The sequence below is a fragment of the Bison bison genome, unplaced genomic scaffold, assembly GCF_000754665.1.
Source record: "Bison bison bison isolate TAMUID 2011002044 unplaced genomic scaffold, Bison_UMD1.0 scf7180017864092, whole genome shotgun sequence".
Taxonomy (NCBI): Eukaryota; Metazoa; Chordata; class Mammalia; order Artiodactyla; family Bovidae; genus Bison; species Bison bison.
In genome coordinates, this window is record NW_011494664.1 from 2,466,966 (window position 1) to 2,483,488 (window position 16,523).

Consider the following 16,523-nt stretch of genomic DNA (forward strand, 5'->3'; position numbering starts at 1 on the left):
CTGGAGGCTGCTAAGTCCCAGATGAAGATCTCTAGCAGATTCAGTGTCTGGAGAGAGCCTGCTTCCTGGTTCATAGCCAGCCATCTTTCTACTGTGTCCTCACATGGCAGAAGAAGCAAGGGAGCTCTGTGAGGTGTCTTTCATAAGGTCTGATCCCAAACATGAGGGCTCCACCCTCACGACCTAGTCACATCACATTCGAGATTAGGTTTCAACAAAACAGTCTGTAGCAATCCTCAACCTGTTTGTTTTCTTGTATACCTTATACCGGTGGTTGGTACCGCAATCCAGCCAGTAACTCTAGTCACAAACTGTGGAGTCATCCTAGACTCCTTTTACCCCACCTCCTACTCTAGCTTATTAGTCACCAAGTCTTTTTTGTTTATATTTCACTTTGTGAATGTCTCTCATGTTAATTTCTTCTTCTCCATAGGGTTGTGTTGCCACCACCGTCATTTAGGTGTGTCTGAATCACCTGTACTGGTATTAAAGGAACCTTTTCAAAGTGGAAAAACAGACGATCACAATGGTTCTCACTTAAAACTTTTCAATGACCCCATTTTAACTACACGAAAGTGAAAGTGTTAGTTGCTTAGCCACATCCAACTCTTTGTGACTTCTTGGACTGTAGCCCTCCAGGCTCCTCTGTCCATGGGATTTTCCGGGCAAGAATCCTGGAATGGGTTGCCATTTCCTTCTCCAGGGGATCTTCCTGACCCAGGGATGGAATCTGGGTCTCCCGCATTGCAGGCAGATTTTTTTTTACTGTCTGAGCCACCAGGGAAGCAGATCCAAAGTAATTAACATGGCTCTTGGCCATTTGTGCGGAGAAGGTGATGGCACTCCACTCCAGTACTCTTGCCTGGAAAATCCCATGGATGGAGGAGCCTGGTAGGCTGCAGTCGGACACGACTGAGCGACTTCACTTTCACTTTTCACTTTCATGCATTGGAGAAGGAAATGGCAACCCACTCCAGTGTTCTTGCCTGGAGAATCCCAGGGACTGGGGAGCCTGGTGGGCTGCTGTCTATGCGGTCGCACAGAGTCGGACATGACTGAAGTGACTTAGCAGCAGCAGCAGCCATTTGTGACCCACGGGCCCCCCAATCTTTTCTTCCATCACAATCCCCACCAGCCCTCCAAAGAACTGGACAAGTTGTATTATTCATGCCATGCCTTTTTATAAGTTGTCTCCTTCATTTAGAATGCCCTGGTTAGTTACAATTTTAGTTGTCTTTTTCTTAAAAATTAATTTTGTTTTTAATAAAGTAATACACATACACAGATTTTTAAAAATCAAATAGTGCTAAAAGGATCATAATATTGAATAGCAGATCTTTGTTCCTGCCTTCCTGGCTCTTCACCTTGCTAGAATCAACCACTTTTGACTCTTTAAGGTGCTGCGTCTGTATTTACCTCTGTATTGCTAAACCATTTGTTTGTAATACTATTTCATGAGTTGTCAAGTTTAGACTTGTTGAGTTTCTCTTCTCATTCCAGTATAGTGACTATAAGGGTAATACTCAAAACACTTTGATGATGAGCACTGCATAGATGAGCACTGCATAGATAATGATTAATCACAACTAGTTACTCTACATGGTCTATGTTGGCTAATTAATGGTCTTAATTTTATGACACATTTGATAGCCCAGTTGGTAAAGAATGTACCTGCAATGCAGGAGACCACAGTTCGATTCCTGGGTCAGGAAGATCTGCTGGAGAAGGGATAGGCTACCTACTCCAGTATTCTTGGGCTTCCCTTGTGGTTCGGCTGATAATGAATCTGCCTGCAATGCAGAAGACCTGGGTTCAATCCCTGGGTCCGCTGGAGAAGGGAAAGACTACCCACTCTAGTATTCTGGCCTGGAGAATTCCATGGACTGTATAGTCCATGGGGTTGCAAAGAGTCAGACATGACTGAGTGACTTTCACTTTCATCAGTATTTATATTTATATTATCATTACCACATAAATATTGTCAACTGCTGAAACAATATGATATAAGCACGTTATCTTGATAACTCAGTATTTGTTTTCTAGAAGTTATTGATGTTTTAAAAAAGCATTTATTACCTATTAAAAAGTCACTGTAATTCCCACCTTCTCTGTGAAGTTTTTGCTGCTATGCAAGTTGATTCTCCACCCTGTGTTAGTCCCATGCTACCTGTTCTGCTTATCACATTATATCTTATGGATTTGTGTATCGATCTTCCTTATAAGAATATGAGTTCCTTGAAGGTAGTGATGATATTTGTTATCTTTGAACATTCAGTGTCTTGCATCAGTGCCAAACCCAAAATGTTTAATAAATATCTGTTGAATTATGGATGAAACAGGAGCGTCCTTTCTCTTTGAAGCAGCCTTCAATATTGAGTAGATGCTTTTGTGAGCACTTCTCTGATTTCTGAGTCTCTCCATATGGATCACACACTCAGGTTCCTGTCAGGGTCTAGGAAGTTAAAATAAATGAACTCAGCAAGCCTGATGGAGTCTGTGGCATTTAAAGAGGTCATGTGCTACTAGGTTCCAGCTAGTTGTTGCTATGAAGGTGTTTCAGACTTCCACTTTTTAAGTAGAAGCAGAAAAATCCAGGCTTGATATAAACCATCATGATTCAGTTTTAAAAAACTATGCAGACCAAGTAAATTGTTCTTTAAAATCAAGCTTGATTTGGTTCATGACCACCAGCTAATGAAGATTATTGCATGGGAGTAGGAGGAGCTATGTACCTCATCACAGACCCTTGAACTTGGTGTCTAATTGGCCCGAGAATGTCTAACCCAAGGGGTCCTCCCAGGGGCTCTCCCTAGTGGAATTTCTTTGCCAGCTGATGCCAGCATGTGGAGTGAGCCTTAGCAGAAGACAGCCTGGGCACAGCCTGCCAGAGTGTTCGGAGGCCCAGGCAGGATTTCCATGGAATCAGGACTTCCTCTGTCATGTGGGAATAAAGAATGTTGTGTTAAATTATAAACTGATAAGGGAAGGAACTCAAGAAGATTAAAAGTTGTACACTATCTGTCAAGCCATGTGTGTATCTTCTCTTATGTTAATTTACATTTTACAATAGTCTTAAGATGAAGATATTGCCATCCTTAGTTTGCAGATGTTAAATCTCTATGAGATTTAATGTTTTTTTTTTTTCAGTTTCCATCATCAGAACAGATTAACCGAAGAATGAATGCCTCTGATTGTGCCCATGAAGAAAGCCCATATGTGGGGTTTTAAAAATGCTTTAAACCTGTTTTATAATAAAAAAGCATAAAATTTTCCACTGGACATTGACATTGGGATCTTTGAACTTAATGTTTGTTTTGTATGTTCATAGATTAATCTAAGATCACTCTTCTATCAACATTTGTTGAATATCCCGTGTGTTCTGTGTTAAATAACAGGATTTCAGAGCTGGGAAATATATAGCTCCTGTACTTGAGAAGTCTTAAATGACTGTTTCTGGTTTGTTCTAAGTGTGAAAGGAGGAGCCAGGTAACAGGGTTAAAGGCAGAAAAATATATAGAAATTTGGTATCCAAATTGTGCCAAATTGTGTTTGGTTTTTTTTTTTAAATTTGAGCTGCTCCTTTTTTATTGTTTCAACAAACAGAATAGTCAAGTAGAAAAATTAGAAAGTGCAAATTAGGATAATTAACAAAAAGTTCTTCTAACCATGTGGGCAACTCTATCTACTTACTTACCCATCTTTTTTTTAAACTATTTATCTATATGGATATTTTTATATTTATCACAAACACATGCAGAAAAAAACACTCAGATCTCACTAATTACTAGTCTATAACTTGCTTCTCTTACTGAGGGATATTTTTAAATGTTTGAAAATAAATTTTTATGACTGAAGAGCATTATATTACCCAGAAGTATTTCCTATATCTTTAATCAGCTCTCTATTGTTAGATATTTAGGCCAATTTCTAATTTTTTTATAAGCCATGTCACATGTAGAAATTTTGTAGTGAAATCTTTTTATGTATTTTAATTTATTTCCTTGGGAAAACTTGCTAGAAATGAGATTACTGGATTTAAGCACTTGGACAATTTTTAAGCTTTTAGCTAAAAGTCCTGATAAATTGTCCTGCGGAAGAGTAGTAATAATTTACCTATTATCAATGGATATGAGTTTCTTTTTTTCTTCACTGTTTTCAATGCTAGGTACCACCTCTTTAAAAAAAAAAATTTTTTTTCCCCCCAATTCAATAGAGAGAGAAAAAACTCTCTGTTTTGAAAAAACTGTTTTTGAAACTCTTCCCGCCTTTGAACTTTCTAGATTCTATTGTTATCTGGTACAATACTATCACTGTGTTTTGATTACTTGGTTGGCTGATTACCTGCCTTATCAGCTTTGGAGGAGTTTGAGGGTAGAGCATTTCCTGTCCACAGGTGTGTTTTGGGGGTGCTTGTGGATGTTTGTTGAGCTTAATTGTACTTGAAGGACATGTGCAGCTTAGAACCTTGTCAACACAACCAGTGGGCAAGTTACTCTGTTCTTGCAAGTTACTCTGTTCCTACTAGTTACATAATAATGAGTAATTTAACAGTACTGATTAAGCGTTAACACTGCATTAAGTGCCTTGCATACTTTGCTGGTTGGAGCCTCACGACAGCACTCTGAAGAAGGGATAATAATTATCTCCATCTTGCCAATGAGGAAACCGAGAGGTTATGAAATTTGCCCATGGTACATGGCTGTAAAGTGGCAAAAACAGATTATGAACTCAGGATCATCCAGCTCCCAAGCAGTTTTATCATTCCTCCTCTGCCCTCTCCTCTCCAGCTTCTTATTATAGATATTTTAAAGTATATGTAAAAGTAGAGACAACAGCAGAGTGAACCTTGACATACATACCACCCAGCTTCAACAATGAGCAATATATGGACCATCTCGTTTCATCTATGCCTCTCCCTCACTGCTGCACACCTGTCTTCCCTTTCTGGATTATTTTAAAGCAAATCAGAGATACATTAATTTCCTTAATAAGTATTTAAATACATATCTCTAAGAGATATAATTCTGTTTTTAAAATCTAAACCACAATATCATTATCACACTTGCTGCTGCTGCTGTCGCTTCAGTCCTGTCTGACTCTGTGCGACCCCATAGACGGCAGCCCACCAAGCTCCTCCATCCCTGGGATTCTCCAGGCAAGAATACTGGAGTGGGTTGCCATTTCCTACTCCAATGCATGCATGCATGCTAAGTCGCTTCAGTCGTGTCCGACTCTATGAGACCGTATGGCTAGCAGCCCACCAGGATCCTCTGTACACAGGATTCTCTAGGTAAGAATACCGGAGTGGGTTGCCATTTCCTTCTCCTATCACACTTGACACTCTAACAATTTCTTAAGATTGTCAAATTCCCCTGATTATATTTACTGTGATTTTTACTGTTGGTTTGTTTGAATCAGAATCCCTGCAAGGACTACCCTTTGTATTCTAAACTTTCCTAACCTCAGCACCATGTTCCTTTCCTCCCCCTGCTTTTCCATGAGGCCTGTCCTTCTCAGAGACAGAGTTACTAAGCTGGAGGAACTTCAAATTTTAAAACAGTTCCTATGAATTGAATATCTAGTTTGCATCTCCCCAGAAGGAAGCACACTGGGTAGTTAAAACTTGAGAAGCACTGGGCGTGTGAAGACCAGTGGAGAAAATACATTGCCACATGGGTTCATTATCCCTCTTCCCTGAAGCTCACCAGTGTATATATATCCATCAGGTGGCTGAGAACTCCCTTTGTGCTTCTGCTCATAGGATAAGGCTCCATCACAGCTATGGCTAAGTCTTCTCACTTATAGGGCCAGGTCTCATCAGATATAAGTGATGTGTGTGTGTTGTTTGTTCAGTCGTGTCTGACTCTTTGCAACTCCACGGACTGTAGCCCTCCAGGCTCCTCTGTCTATGGGATTTCCCAGGCAAGAATACTGGAGTGGGTTGCCATTCCTTTCTCCAGAGGATCTTCCCAAACCCAGGGATCGAACCCAGGTCTCCCACATTGTGAGCAGATTCTTTAATGTCTGAGCCACCAAGGAAGCCCAGAAAGTGATACTGGTTTGAAAATTCTGTCTTGAGCCTTGAGCTTGAAAAATGAGACACGCTGGCCTGGGTGCCCCTTCCATGCTGCAAGAAAATAACTTGGAAATGGGAGCCACAGGCTTGTTATTTTCATAAATGGTTGAGACTTCGATAGAATCTTTTGTCTTGAGCACGTTTTCAAGGTTTCATGTTTATTTTGGTTCTGTTTTGAACTTGAAGGTCTAGTGATCCTCCACTGTGTTCTGGCAGATGGGAATTCAACCAGAAGTCCTGAAGATGATGGCCTTCTTTGTGGAGATCACGCAGAAAACTGCCCAGGTAATGCATAACTAGTGATGTCTTTGTATTTCATCAGTTTTGTATTCAATCTCAGAAAGCTGACTTCTCTAGGTTTTAAGTTGATAATACAGTAATCATAAAACCAGATAGTTTTTTGAGCACTTGCTAATGTACCAGGCACTGGGCTTTACATACAGTAGTGCATTCACTCCTTGCAAGAACTCTATGAGCTAGTAACATTTTTTACTTTATTTCAAGGTGAAGCTAGAAAGAATATGTAATTGCCAAAGGTCACACTGCTGGTATACTGCAAATCTGGGATTCACACTCAGGTCTTTCTCATTCCATCATAGATGTGACTTCCAGCCTCTAGCATCATGTGATATCTTAGACTAGATTCATAGAAAGTTGGCACATTCTATTCAAATTCAAAATTTTATTTTCTATTTTATAACTTAAAAGAAGGGAAGAAGGCATCAATTTTTAAAACATATTTTACCTTACAGATGCTTGAATTAGTATTCTCAAAGTTATTAGTCTGAGGCAGGGGTCAGCTTTAGTAGAGTCAGATAGTAAAAACTGAGATTTTGTGGGGTTTGTGGTCTTTTTTGGAACTACTCTGCTCTGCCATTGAAAGTAGCCATAGACAGTATGCAAATGAATGGCTTTGGATGTCTTCCAATAAGACTTTTTTTTTTAGAGAAAGAAGCTGTGAACAAGATTTGGTTTTTGGGTCACAGCTGACTGACTTCTGGTCTAAGGTCTGTCTGTCATTTATACACTGTATGGTCTGATCTTCTACAGAGGCTGTTTCTTATTTCAAAACAAAACGCAACACAACATAGGCCAGTTCTGAAAGTAGGGCAGAGTGGAGAAGAACCTCTGGAAACTTCTCTGAGCTGCAGTATGGTGACCTGGTGCAAGTGCTCCTTTCCTAGTGTCCTGGGGATGTTGTAACTGAGCCAGGAGCACGCTGAGCAAGTCGTCCTGATGTGAGTCATCAGTTCTAGCCCGACTTTCCTCTTTCCTCCCTCCCCTTAGTGGGTGGTCTGGAGAGTGCCCATGGGCTGTGGAGTCCATGGCTGTCTTAGATCCTGACGGTGTGAGCCTTGTCACCTGTGTAGTGAGAAGGACAAAGCCTACTTTATATGTGTGTTTTCCTTCAGTCTGGTTTCGAATGTCTTAAATGACACTTTCACATTTCCTTTGGGAGATTATTCTGTAATCTCATGATTGACAGGGTTAAAAACTATTACTTATCATTCTCCTAAATGTAGTTTTAAATTTTGTTATTGTCATGAGAACTTTTAACAACATTTTAAGTGCATGATACAGTATTACTGGGGCTTCCCAGACCCCACCTGCCAATGCGGGAGACTAAGAGGCCTCGGTTTGATCCCTGAGTCGGGGATATCCCTGGAGGAGGGCATGGGAACCCACCCCAGTATTCTTGCCTAGGAAATCCTATGGACAGAGAAACCTAGAAGGCTACAGTCCATAGTGTTGTAAAGAGTCAAAGACAACTGAAGTAACTTAGCATATATTATTAACTATAGCATGTGATGTTGGATAGCAGATCTCTAGTAATTATTTATCTTACAGAACTGAAGCTTTATAGCCCTTGAACAACAAACAAGGCCTCTCCCCGCAACCTGTGGCAACCACCATTCTACTCTGTTTCTGTGCATTTGGCTATTTAGATACTCATATAAGTTGAATCATGTATTACTTGTCCTTTGGTGACTGGTTTATTTCTTTTAGCATAATGCCCTCCAGGTTCATCCATGTTGCTGCATATTGCAAAATTTTCTTCTTTTTCAAGATTGATTAATATTCCATTGTCTGTATATACTGTATTTCGTTTATCAATTCATCTCTTGATAAATATTTTGGTTGTTTCCACATCTTGGCTATTGTGAATAATGCTACAATTAACATGGGAATGCAGCTTCTTTTTTGAGATCCTGATTTTTGGATAAATATCCAGGAGTGGTATTGTTGGATCATATGGCTGTTCCACTTAAAATTTTTGAATAAACTCCTTGCTATTTTCTATAGAGGCTGTAGATTGCACTTTCAGTCTATAAATTGTTTCCTAGTTTGTTTAAGGTCACAGGTAAGCAGAGTAGCCTGACATGAACTTGGAAAGACTGGCTCTAGAATGTGTATTGTTACTTCCCATGGTAATATTCTAGAATCACTTTAGAAGACTGGAATGTTCAATACATGAGAAAAATTCTGAAAAAAACAATTCCTTGAAAGTGCAAATGACAGTGGTTTCTTGAAAGAGAAATTAATGTAAAACAGGAGCAGATTGTCTCTGTTGAGTAACTGTGTGACCTTGAGCACATTGCTCAAGCTTTCAAAGACTTAATTTGGAACCTGTAAAATAAAGAAGTGACTTTCAGTGGTCCCCAACCTTTTTGGCACTAGGGATTGATTTCATGGAAGACAATTTTTCCACAGACTGGGGATGGGGGTGTTGTTTGGGGATGATTCAATTGCATTACTTGTATTGTGCACTTTGAAAGTGAAAAAGTGAAAGTGTTAGTCAGTCATGTCTGACTCCTGTGACCCCATGGACTGTAGCCTGCCAGAGTCCTCTGTCCTTGAAATTCTCCAGGCAAGAATACTGGAGTGGGTTGCCATTCCCTTTTCCAGGGGATCTTCCCGACCCAGGGGCGGAACTCAGGTCTCCAGCATTGTAGGCAGATTCTTTACTGTCTGAGCCACCAGGGAAGCCCATCGTGCGCTTTATTTCTATTCAAATGCTGCTGATCTGACAGAAAGTACCGGTCTACACCCTGGAGGTTGGGGACCCCTGAATTAAATGATTTTTAAGGGTCCTTCTTGTTTCTAAATGATTTCAGGATTTTACTTGCCAACAGCCCCAGTCTTTAAGCATTCCATTTTTAGTCCGTCATTTTCTATCTTGAATGAAACATTTATTCAGTTTGTCAGTACTTATGAGCTACCTATTATACAGGAGGCCCTGTTCCAAGTGCCAAGGATGCAGCAATGAACAAAATAGTCAAAGATGAGGTCACAAAGGTAATAGGAAAAAAGAGGTAGATGCCATTTACTGAGATGAGGAAGGACAAGATTTGAGGAGGGTGGAAATCCTAGGTTCCATTTTGGAAGTGTTAAGTTGAAATGCCAGTGAGACATATGTTAATGAGGCAGTTAGCATGGGAGGAAGAGATCTGGGATGGAAATAAATTTGGGCATTGTTATCATTAAGCTGTTTGAAGCCAGGAAACACCCAGAGAGGAAGAGGAGCAAGGAGAAAAGCTGAGTAAGTGTTGCGCCTCAATGCATTGCAAAATTTAGGAGCTGAGGGAGTTGAAGTCAAACCAGCCAGGGAGAATGAGCAAAGGAGGCATCACATGCACTCTTGAAAAACAAAAAGAAATGCAATTTTTTCCCTGTCCATTCTTATTTATCTCCTAGCCAAGAATAATTTTAAATATATGAAATACACGCAAATCTCAACACTGAATTCTTTCTTCTTCCTTTAAAAGGGCTAGAATGAAAAGAGCAGCTATAAGTGAATGTCCAGTCCTGTAAGCTCACAGATGGTTGACACAGTCCTTCTGGGTAAAAGACTTGCTGATGAGGCCTGATTGGCCCTCTGTATAAACATATCCTAGAAGCTCAGGAGGGTAACAAATACATCTGTGAGATTTATTTTTCTTTTCCTGGAGAAATAGACCAATTCACATTTTGACAAAAAATGGCATTGAATGTAAGACAAATGGGAATCCTCAATTACAATAAATTTTCTGATGTTGCACTTTTTCAAGAGCATCCTGAATTTACATTCCCCTGTCCCACGGAGATAGTTGGCAAGGTAAGAAGAAAAATTAACTTAAAAAATATAAAACCTTCTTCCTCCCTTCTTGATTTAAGAAGGTTGTAAAATGAAGTCCCTACTGGGAAGAGGTCTAAAATATTAAAGTCTCAGGCTGTACTTCATAGTCTAGGAGGAAATTTTCTCCGGATTCTGCTGTGACCATTTGAACTCTTCGGTGCACTGGTTGTTTTCCACTCTTTTTAGGTCAGATATCTGTGTGTGAAGGTCAATTTATAAGGATTTTTTTCCCTTCCTCTCTCTCTTTGTTAACATTTGTAGGACTTCTATCTCAAAATTTATAAAGTTGAGAAGTTTAAAGTGTTAGTTGTTCAGTCATGTTCGACTCTTTGCGACCCCATGGACTGTGGCTTGCTAGGGTTCTCTGTCCATGGAATTCTTCAGGCAAGAATACAGGAGTAGGTAGCCATTCTCTCCTCCAGGATATCTTCCTGACACAGTGATCGAATCTGGGTCCCTGTATTGCAGGCAGATTCTTTACCATCTGAGCCACCAGGGAAGCCTGAATTTAGTTCCCCTCTTTTAAATCTCTTACATAGAGATTTAACTATGTATTTAACTAAAGATTTAGAGATACAAGAGGTTATAAATACTGTGATGAGATTTACCAAAAAAGCATTATCCCAGTAATTGATTTCAGAAGAGTTGCTGATATTGATACCATTTGCAAAATCATTAAATAGATTTTTCATGAGCATTATCAGAATAGGTAAGAGACGATTTTATGAAAATAAGCCTAATGTATTAATTGTGAAGAGTTTTAATCACAAAGGCATGGCAAAGCCTGCTTGGCTGGAGAATAAGAATCAAGTACAGAAAGACTAGGGCTTCCCAGGCGGGGCTAGTAGAAAAGAACCTGCTTGCCAATGCAGGAGACGTAAGAGACACGGGTTCGATCCCTGGGTTTGGAAGATCCCCTGGAGAAGGGCATGGCAATCCATTTCAGTATTCTTGCCTGAAGAATTCCGTGGACAGAGGATCCTGGGGGGCTACAGTCCATAGCGTCACAAGGAGTTAGACACGACTGAAGCAACTTAGCATATACACACAGAAAGACTAAAGAACCACACTGTTTGATCAAAGCATCCATCAAAATGAGGAAAATTCTATATTTAAACTAGGTTATCTGGGTGTCTGCTGTATTTCTCCACTTTAGTTTGGCTCAAGAGAACCCATCACATCTCATCTAATGATTCTAATGACCCCCAAAATGTGACCACTTCTTATCTACCTGCCCATACTATCAAAGAAAGATATTCTTACTTCTGATCCCTTCTACTAACTCTTGGAATCAAATTTTGACATCATTGACCTCCAGTAGCCCTGGTGGTTTCTTATTTAATTGGCTGTAGAATCTTTGGAATATAGTATCTCATGAAGAGTTTGTGATATGTTACCTGCAGTGCCCATCCACTTAAAAGATTGTGCTGTGATCTGGTACATGCAATTTTTCCATGTAGTTTTGCGGAACAAACTCATTCCCAGAGAAATGATTTGGTTTGGGGAGTGTGAGTTGGAAAAGAGCAAGTAGGAGGGAAAAAGAGTAATTAAGTTCCACCACCCCTAGTATTTGGAATAGGAAATGGCACCCCACTCCAGTATTCTTGCCTGGGAAATCCCATGGACAGAGGAACCTGGCAGGCTACAGTCCATGGAGTTGAAAAAGAATCAGACAGAACTTGGTGACTAAATAACAGCAAACAAACCTCAATATCAGAGGAATCTTCATGGCTGTTACATTTTTAAGACCATGCCATTCACTTGTCAACAGAGAAACACAATACGTAGGACTAATCATTCTTTTGTCATAAGATTAACTTTTCCTTTTTCTTGATAAATATCTCTGGAATGGAAGGATAGACTTTACCGTCCCCTTCCCTATGTCATCAGGTCTCATGATAGGCAGAAAATGTTGGATTTCATAGCTGTTCAGTTTTCAGATAATGTGACCTTGATGAATATTAGATGAAAGCAACTGGAATTTTAGGTGCATTTCAAAGGAGGAAATGCTGATAAGCCTTCTCATTTCCATGCAAGAGAGAGAGGGAGAGGCTCCCATTTAGCTTTTTTTGGGGGGAAGTGTGGAGTGGGAAGGGCAATATGTGTGATTAATTTTTCTTCCAGGTTTTAAAGTTCCATAGAGAAATCACAGGACATTTTCTGCTTGGTGACATGGAAGTGTTTTCAAATCCAAATAATGCTGGGAATATTTAAGGGCATGCTTATTTGGCAAAGGAGGGAACTCTGTGAGCAATCAAAACAGGACCTGGCAACCCTTTCCCTGGCATGGATTTGTGTTGCTTGGATGAACCGAGGCTGATCAAATCACTGCATCCAGCAGCTGCTGGTTAAGGCGCTCTCTGGTATCTTGCTCTATGTGGTGTTTATTAAAAAGGCTGGCTATGTTTAGCAGGGCATGGCAGCCAGAGGAATTAGTGAAGTTCAGGATACAGAGCCATATAGCTTATATTTAAAGTCAGGTGTGCTTTACAAAGTAGAAAAGACCTTTCTGGAGCCCAGCAGATCCATCAGGAAGTCTCAATGCTTCTTTATTGGAGTGCAGTTGATTTACAGTGCTGTATTAGTTTTAGTTGTACAGCAAAGTGATGAATTTATACATATTCTTTTTCAGATTCATTTCCCATATAGGTTATTATGCAGTATTGAGTAGAGTTCCCTGAGCTATACAGTAGGTCCCTGTTCTTACCTGTTCTTACCTGATTATTGTATTAATCATGTTTTAAATTCTCTGTATTTTATGATGGAAATGGTACTGATGATTCTCTATTCTTTTATTCATCTCCTTGCCCTCCATTCCCCTGCCCCAGGTCTGTGTCATGTATGTCTGCGTGGCTCAGATGTGACTTAGTTTCCTCCTTTCCCCTTGGCATCTTCTTACTTTAATCCATTCTGTGCTTTATTGTCTAATACATTGGTAAAATGCTTCACAGTTTAGCTTTCACACATACCATTTAATTTAACCCATAAGAACCTTCTTCAACTCTCTCCCACCTCATTCAAGGGTAAAACTTCAGCCTGCTGACATTTGAGGTCTCTGACTTCCATTCACAGCCATCCTTGGCTGCTCTCCTTCAGGTCTCTTCCATGTCCATTAAATCTGCCTCCCTCCTCCTGCATAAGGCTGGCATATTCCTGAAGACTGAATTGTCTCTCTTGAAATTCTCCACAACTCTGTTGCTTGCTCACCATCTCCTAAAAGTGTTTCTCAGGTGGGTCAATGGTAAAGAATCTGCCTGCCAATGCAGAAGATGCAAGAGACTCTGGCTCGATCCCTGGGTCAGGAAGAGGCCCTTGAGGAGGAAATGGCAACCCACTCCAGTATTCTTGCCTGGAGAATCCCATCAGCAGAGGAGCCTGGCTGTAGCCCATGGGTCACAAAAAGTCTGACATGACTGAGCACTCATGCATCTCTTAAAAAAACTCTGCATTTTCCAGAATTTTTTAAAAAATTAGATAAGCCCTCTTTGTACTGCTGCAAGACTTCTCTTAGAATTGTCAAGATTTTCAAGATTCTAGAATCAACTCATTTACTAAGGACTTTATTGTCTCATGCACTTTGCTAGGAATTTGCATACGAAGTGAAGTGAAAGTTGCTCAGTCATGTCTGACTCTTTGCGACCCCATGATCTGTAGCCCACAAGCCTCCTCTGTCCATGGAATTCTCCAGGCAAGAATACTGGAGTGGGTTGTCATTTCCTTCTCCAGGGGATCTTCCCGACCCAGGGGTTGAACCTGGGTCTCCTGCATTGCAGGCAGCTTCTTTACCAATAGCGCCACCTGGGAAGTTAAGAATTTCCACATGCATTTTTTCACTTGAGCCTCTCAACAGCCCTTTAAGGTAGATGTTAGCATCTTCAGTTTCCAGATGATGGAACTGAGGCTCAGACAGCTTAATTAGCTTGCCTGGACCCATATGGCTCATGTAAGGCAGAGCTGAAAATGAAACGCTGATTTCCTTCCTCCTAAGCCAGTGTTTTTTCCACTGTTTCCAGTGGACCACACTGTTTACGTGGTTACTATGGTTGTTTTTACTGGTTTGTTGCTTATTATTGAATTAAATTTGTTCTATCATGCCAATGTCGCTAGTTAGATAGGGTATCTCTTATTTCTTTGATGTTTTCTCATGCTTACTACAGGCCTCTGGAAAGAGGAGATACTCAATGAATGGAAGTTGATTTTCATTCGGTCAATCTATTTGCCAAAATACACAGATCTTTGCCTTTGAGACATTTTGCAGTTATTTATGGGAGAAATTTCAACCAGAGTCCCATTGACTGGCAGGCATGGGAGCAAATGTCTGGCACATACGAGCAGTCAGCAGGACTGGTAATCAAGTCACCGACCAAAACCAGGTCAGCCAGTTCCAACGTCTCCCACCCTCTGAAACTCTGTGACCTGGCATCCCAGGAATTTCCTCTGTACCGATCATCCAGAGTTCTTTGTGAGTGTCCTTTGTGGTGACCCTGGGCAGCTATATATTTACTCATTTCATAATATTAATTAAAAGTTCAGTGGTCATTGCTCTCTCTAAAAGGATTGTTTAATGTCATTGGAGTGCCAGGTGCCATGCCAAACCTAGTGTGAAATGCCCTTCTGTGGTGACCACCGTGGGCTTTCTGATTTCACAGGTGTCTGAGTCCTGCAAGCTGTTGGTCATACCATGACAATGGAAAGTCCGACCCTGGGTCAGCTGGCTAGTTAGCTGTTTTCTCTGGGTGTGGGTAGGCATTTATTGTGAATCAACCCATGAAACAACTAGTTAGCTTTTTTTTTTTTTTTTTTTTTTTTTACTGTTTCTCTTGACAGCCCTTATTTATTGAAACTTTTTACAGGTAAACGATGGAGAAATTGCTCCATATTATCCCCCCTATTCCCCTAATTGAAAAATTAGGCAATTAAGATTCTAAAAGGTAAGAAAAAAGTCAGTATAGGGAATGAAATCCTGGATATGAAGCTTCCAGTCTTCCTCGTTCAGAGCAGGAAAAGCGCCCCAGGGATCCAATGAGTGGGATAATCTTGATTCAGAGAAGCAGGACTTGTGGGTGCCTCAGGCAGGGAGCAGATGACTGCTACCTGCCCAACAGAGTGGAGCAGTCAAACGCAAGGACTGCCTGGGTCTGAGTCCCAGCCCTGCCACATACGAGCTGCGGGATGTGGGAAAGTAACTTAGCCTCGATGTGTTGTGCTTTCCTGTTGTTCAGTCACTCAGTCGTGTCCGACTCTGCGACTCTGCGGACTGCAGCATGCCAGGCCTCGCTGTCCTTCACCATCTCCTGGAGTTTGGTCAAACTCATGTCCATCGAGTCCATCCAACCCTCTTGTCCTCTGTGGTCCCCTTCTCCTCCTGCCTTCAGTCTTTCCCAGTGTTGTGCCGTGCTCATCCATAGACAGGAGTTAGAATGGTGCTTCCCTCACAAGGCTGTTACGAGTATTAAATGAGCTAATACAGCTAATACCCCTCCCAATCTGCGGGTTCCTGTTAGCATCTTTAGATTCAGGCAACCAAAGATCCAACCAGGCAATACCAAAGGCTGACTGTAAACACCATGATATAAGGGTCCTCAGCATCTGTGGATTTTGGTATCAGCTGGGGTCCTGAAATCAGTCTCCTCAGATACCGAGGGATGACTCTATATAGAGCATATTGACCAGCATCTGGCACTTAGTAAGTGCTGTGTTTAAGTTTAAAAAAAGGAAAAGAAGAAAGCAAAAACAAACAAACAAAAAACCCTCCTCTCTTTTCAATGCCATCAGCCCCACACCTCTGACAATCTTCCCAATCTTCCTCTTTTATCACAATTATGTTTACCCTTTAAACAGCGCTGACTTTTCTCAGAGGTCATTTAAACAGGAATCTTAGTTAAAATCTGAAACGTTTCCATCACATTCCCCAATAGCCAGTCTCTAGGGCCAGTTTCTGGTCCCCAAAGTCTGACATATCCCAGTGTGGAGAGAAGGAGCGATGAGAAATGGGAGTATATTCTACAGAAACACTGGCGACACTGGTAGGAATATAATTCTATTACATTTACAAACATGCATTTAAAGTGAGTTGATTTACTGAGTCATTTCTCCTTCTTCAGCTACCACCACACAACCAAAGCGAAGAGGCCACTTCTCTCGGTGCCCCAAGCAGTACAAGCATTACTGCATTAAAGGGAGATGTCGCTTCGTGGTGGCCGAGCAGACGCCCTCCTGCGTGTAAGTGGAGCATGGAGCCTACAAGCCAAGGGGTGCAGACTGGTGCTGGCTTGGGGTGGGGGGGGCGGTGACAGGAGTGGAAAGTCTGATCTCTCCCAGCCGTCTGTC

General features: G+C 41.1%; 1 protein-coding gene across 1 annotated transcript in view; it reads left to right on the plus strand.

Annotated features, from left to right (window-relative positions):
• BTC (betacellulin) overlaps positions 1-16,523 on the plus strand; it is a 51,358-nt gene that overhangs the window by 18,534 nt on the left and 16,301 nt on the right. The window contains exons 2-3 of the mRNA XM_010838168.1: positions 6,263-6,361; positions 16,298-16,415. Of these exons, the coding sequence (XP_010836470.1) occupies positions 6,263-6,361; positions 16,298-16,415 (217 nt within the window). The remainder of the gene's footprint in view (positions 1-6,262; positions 6,362-16,297; positions 16,416-16,523) is intronic.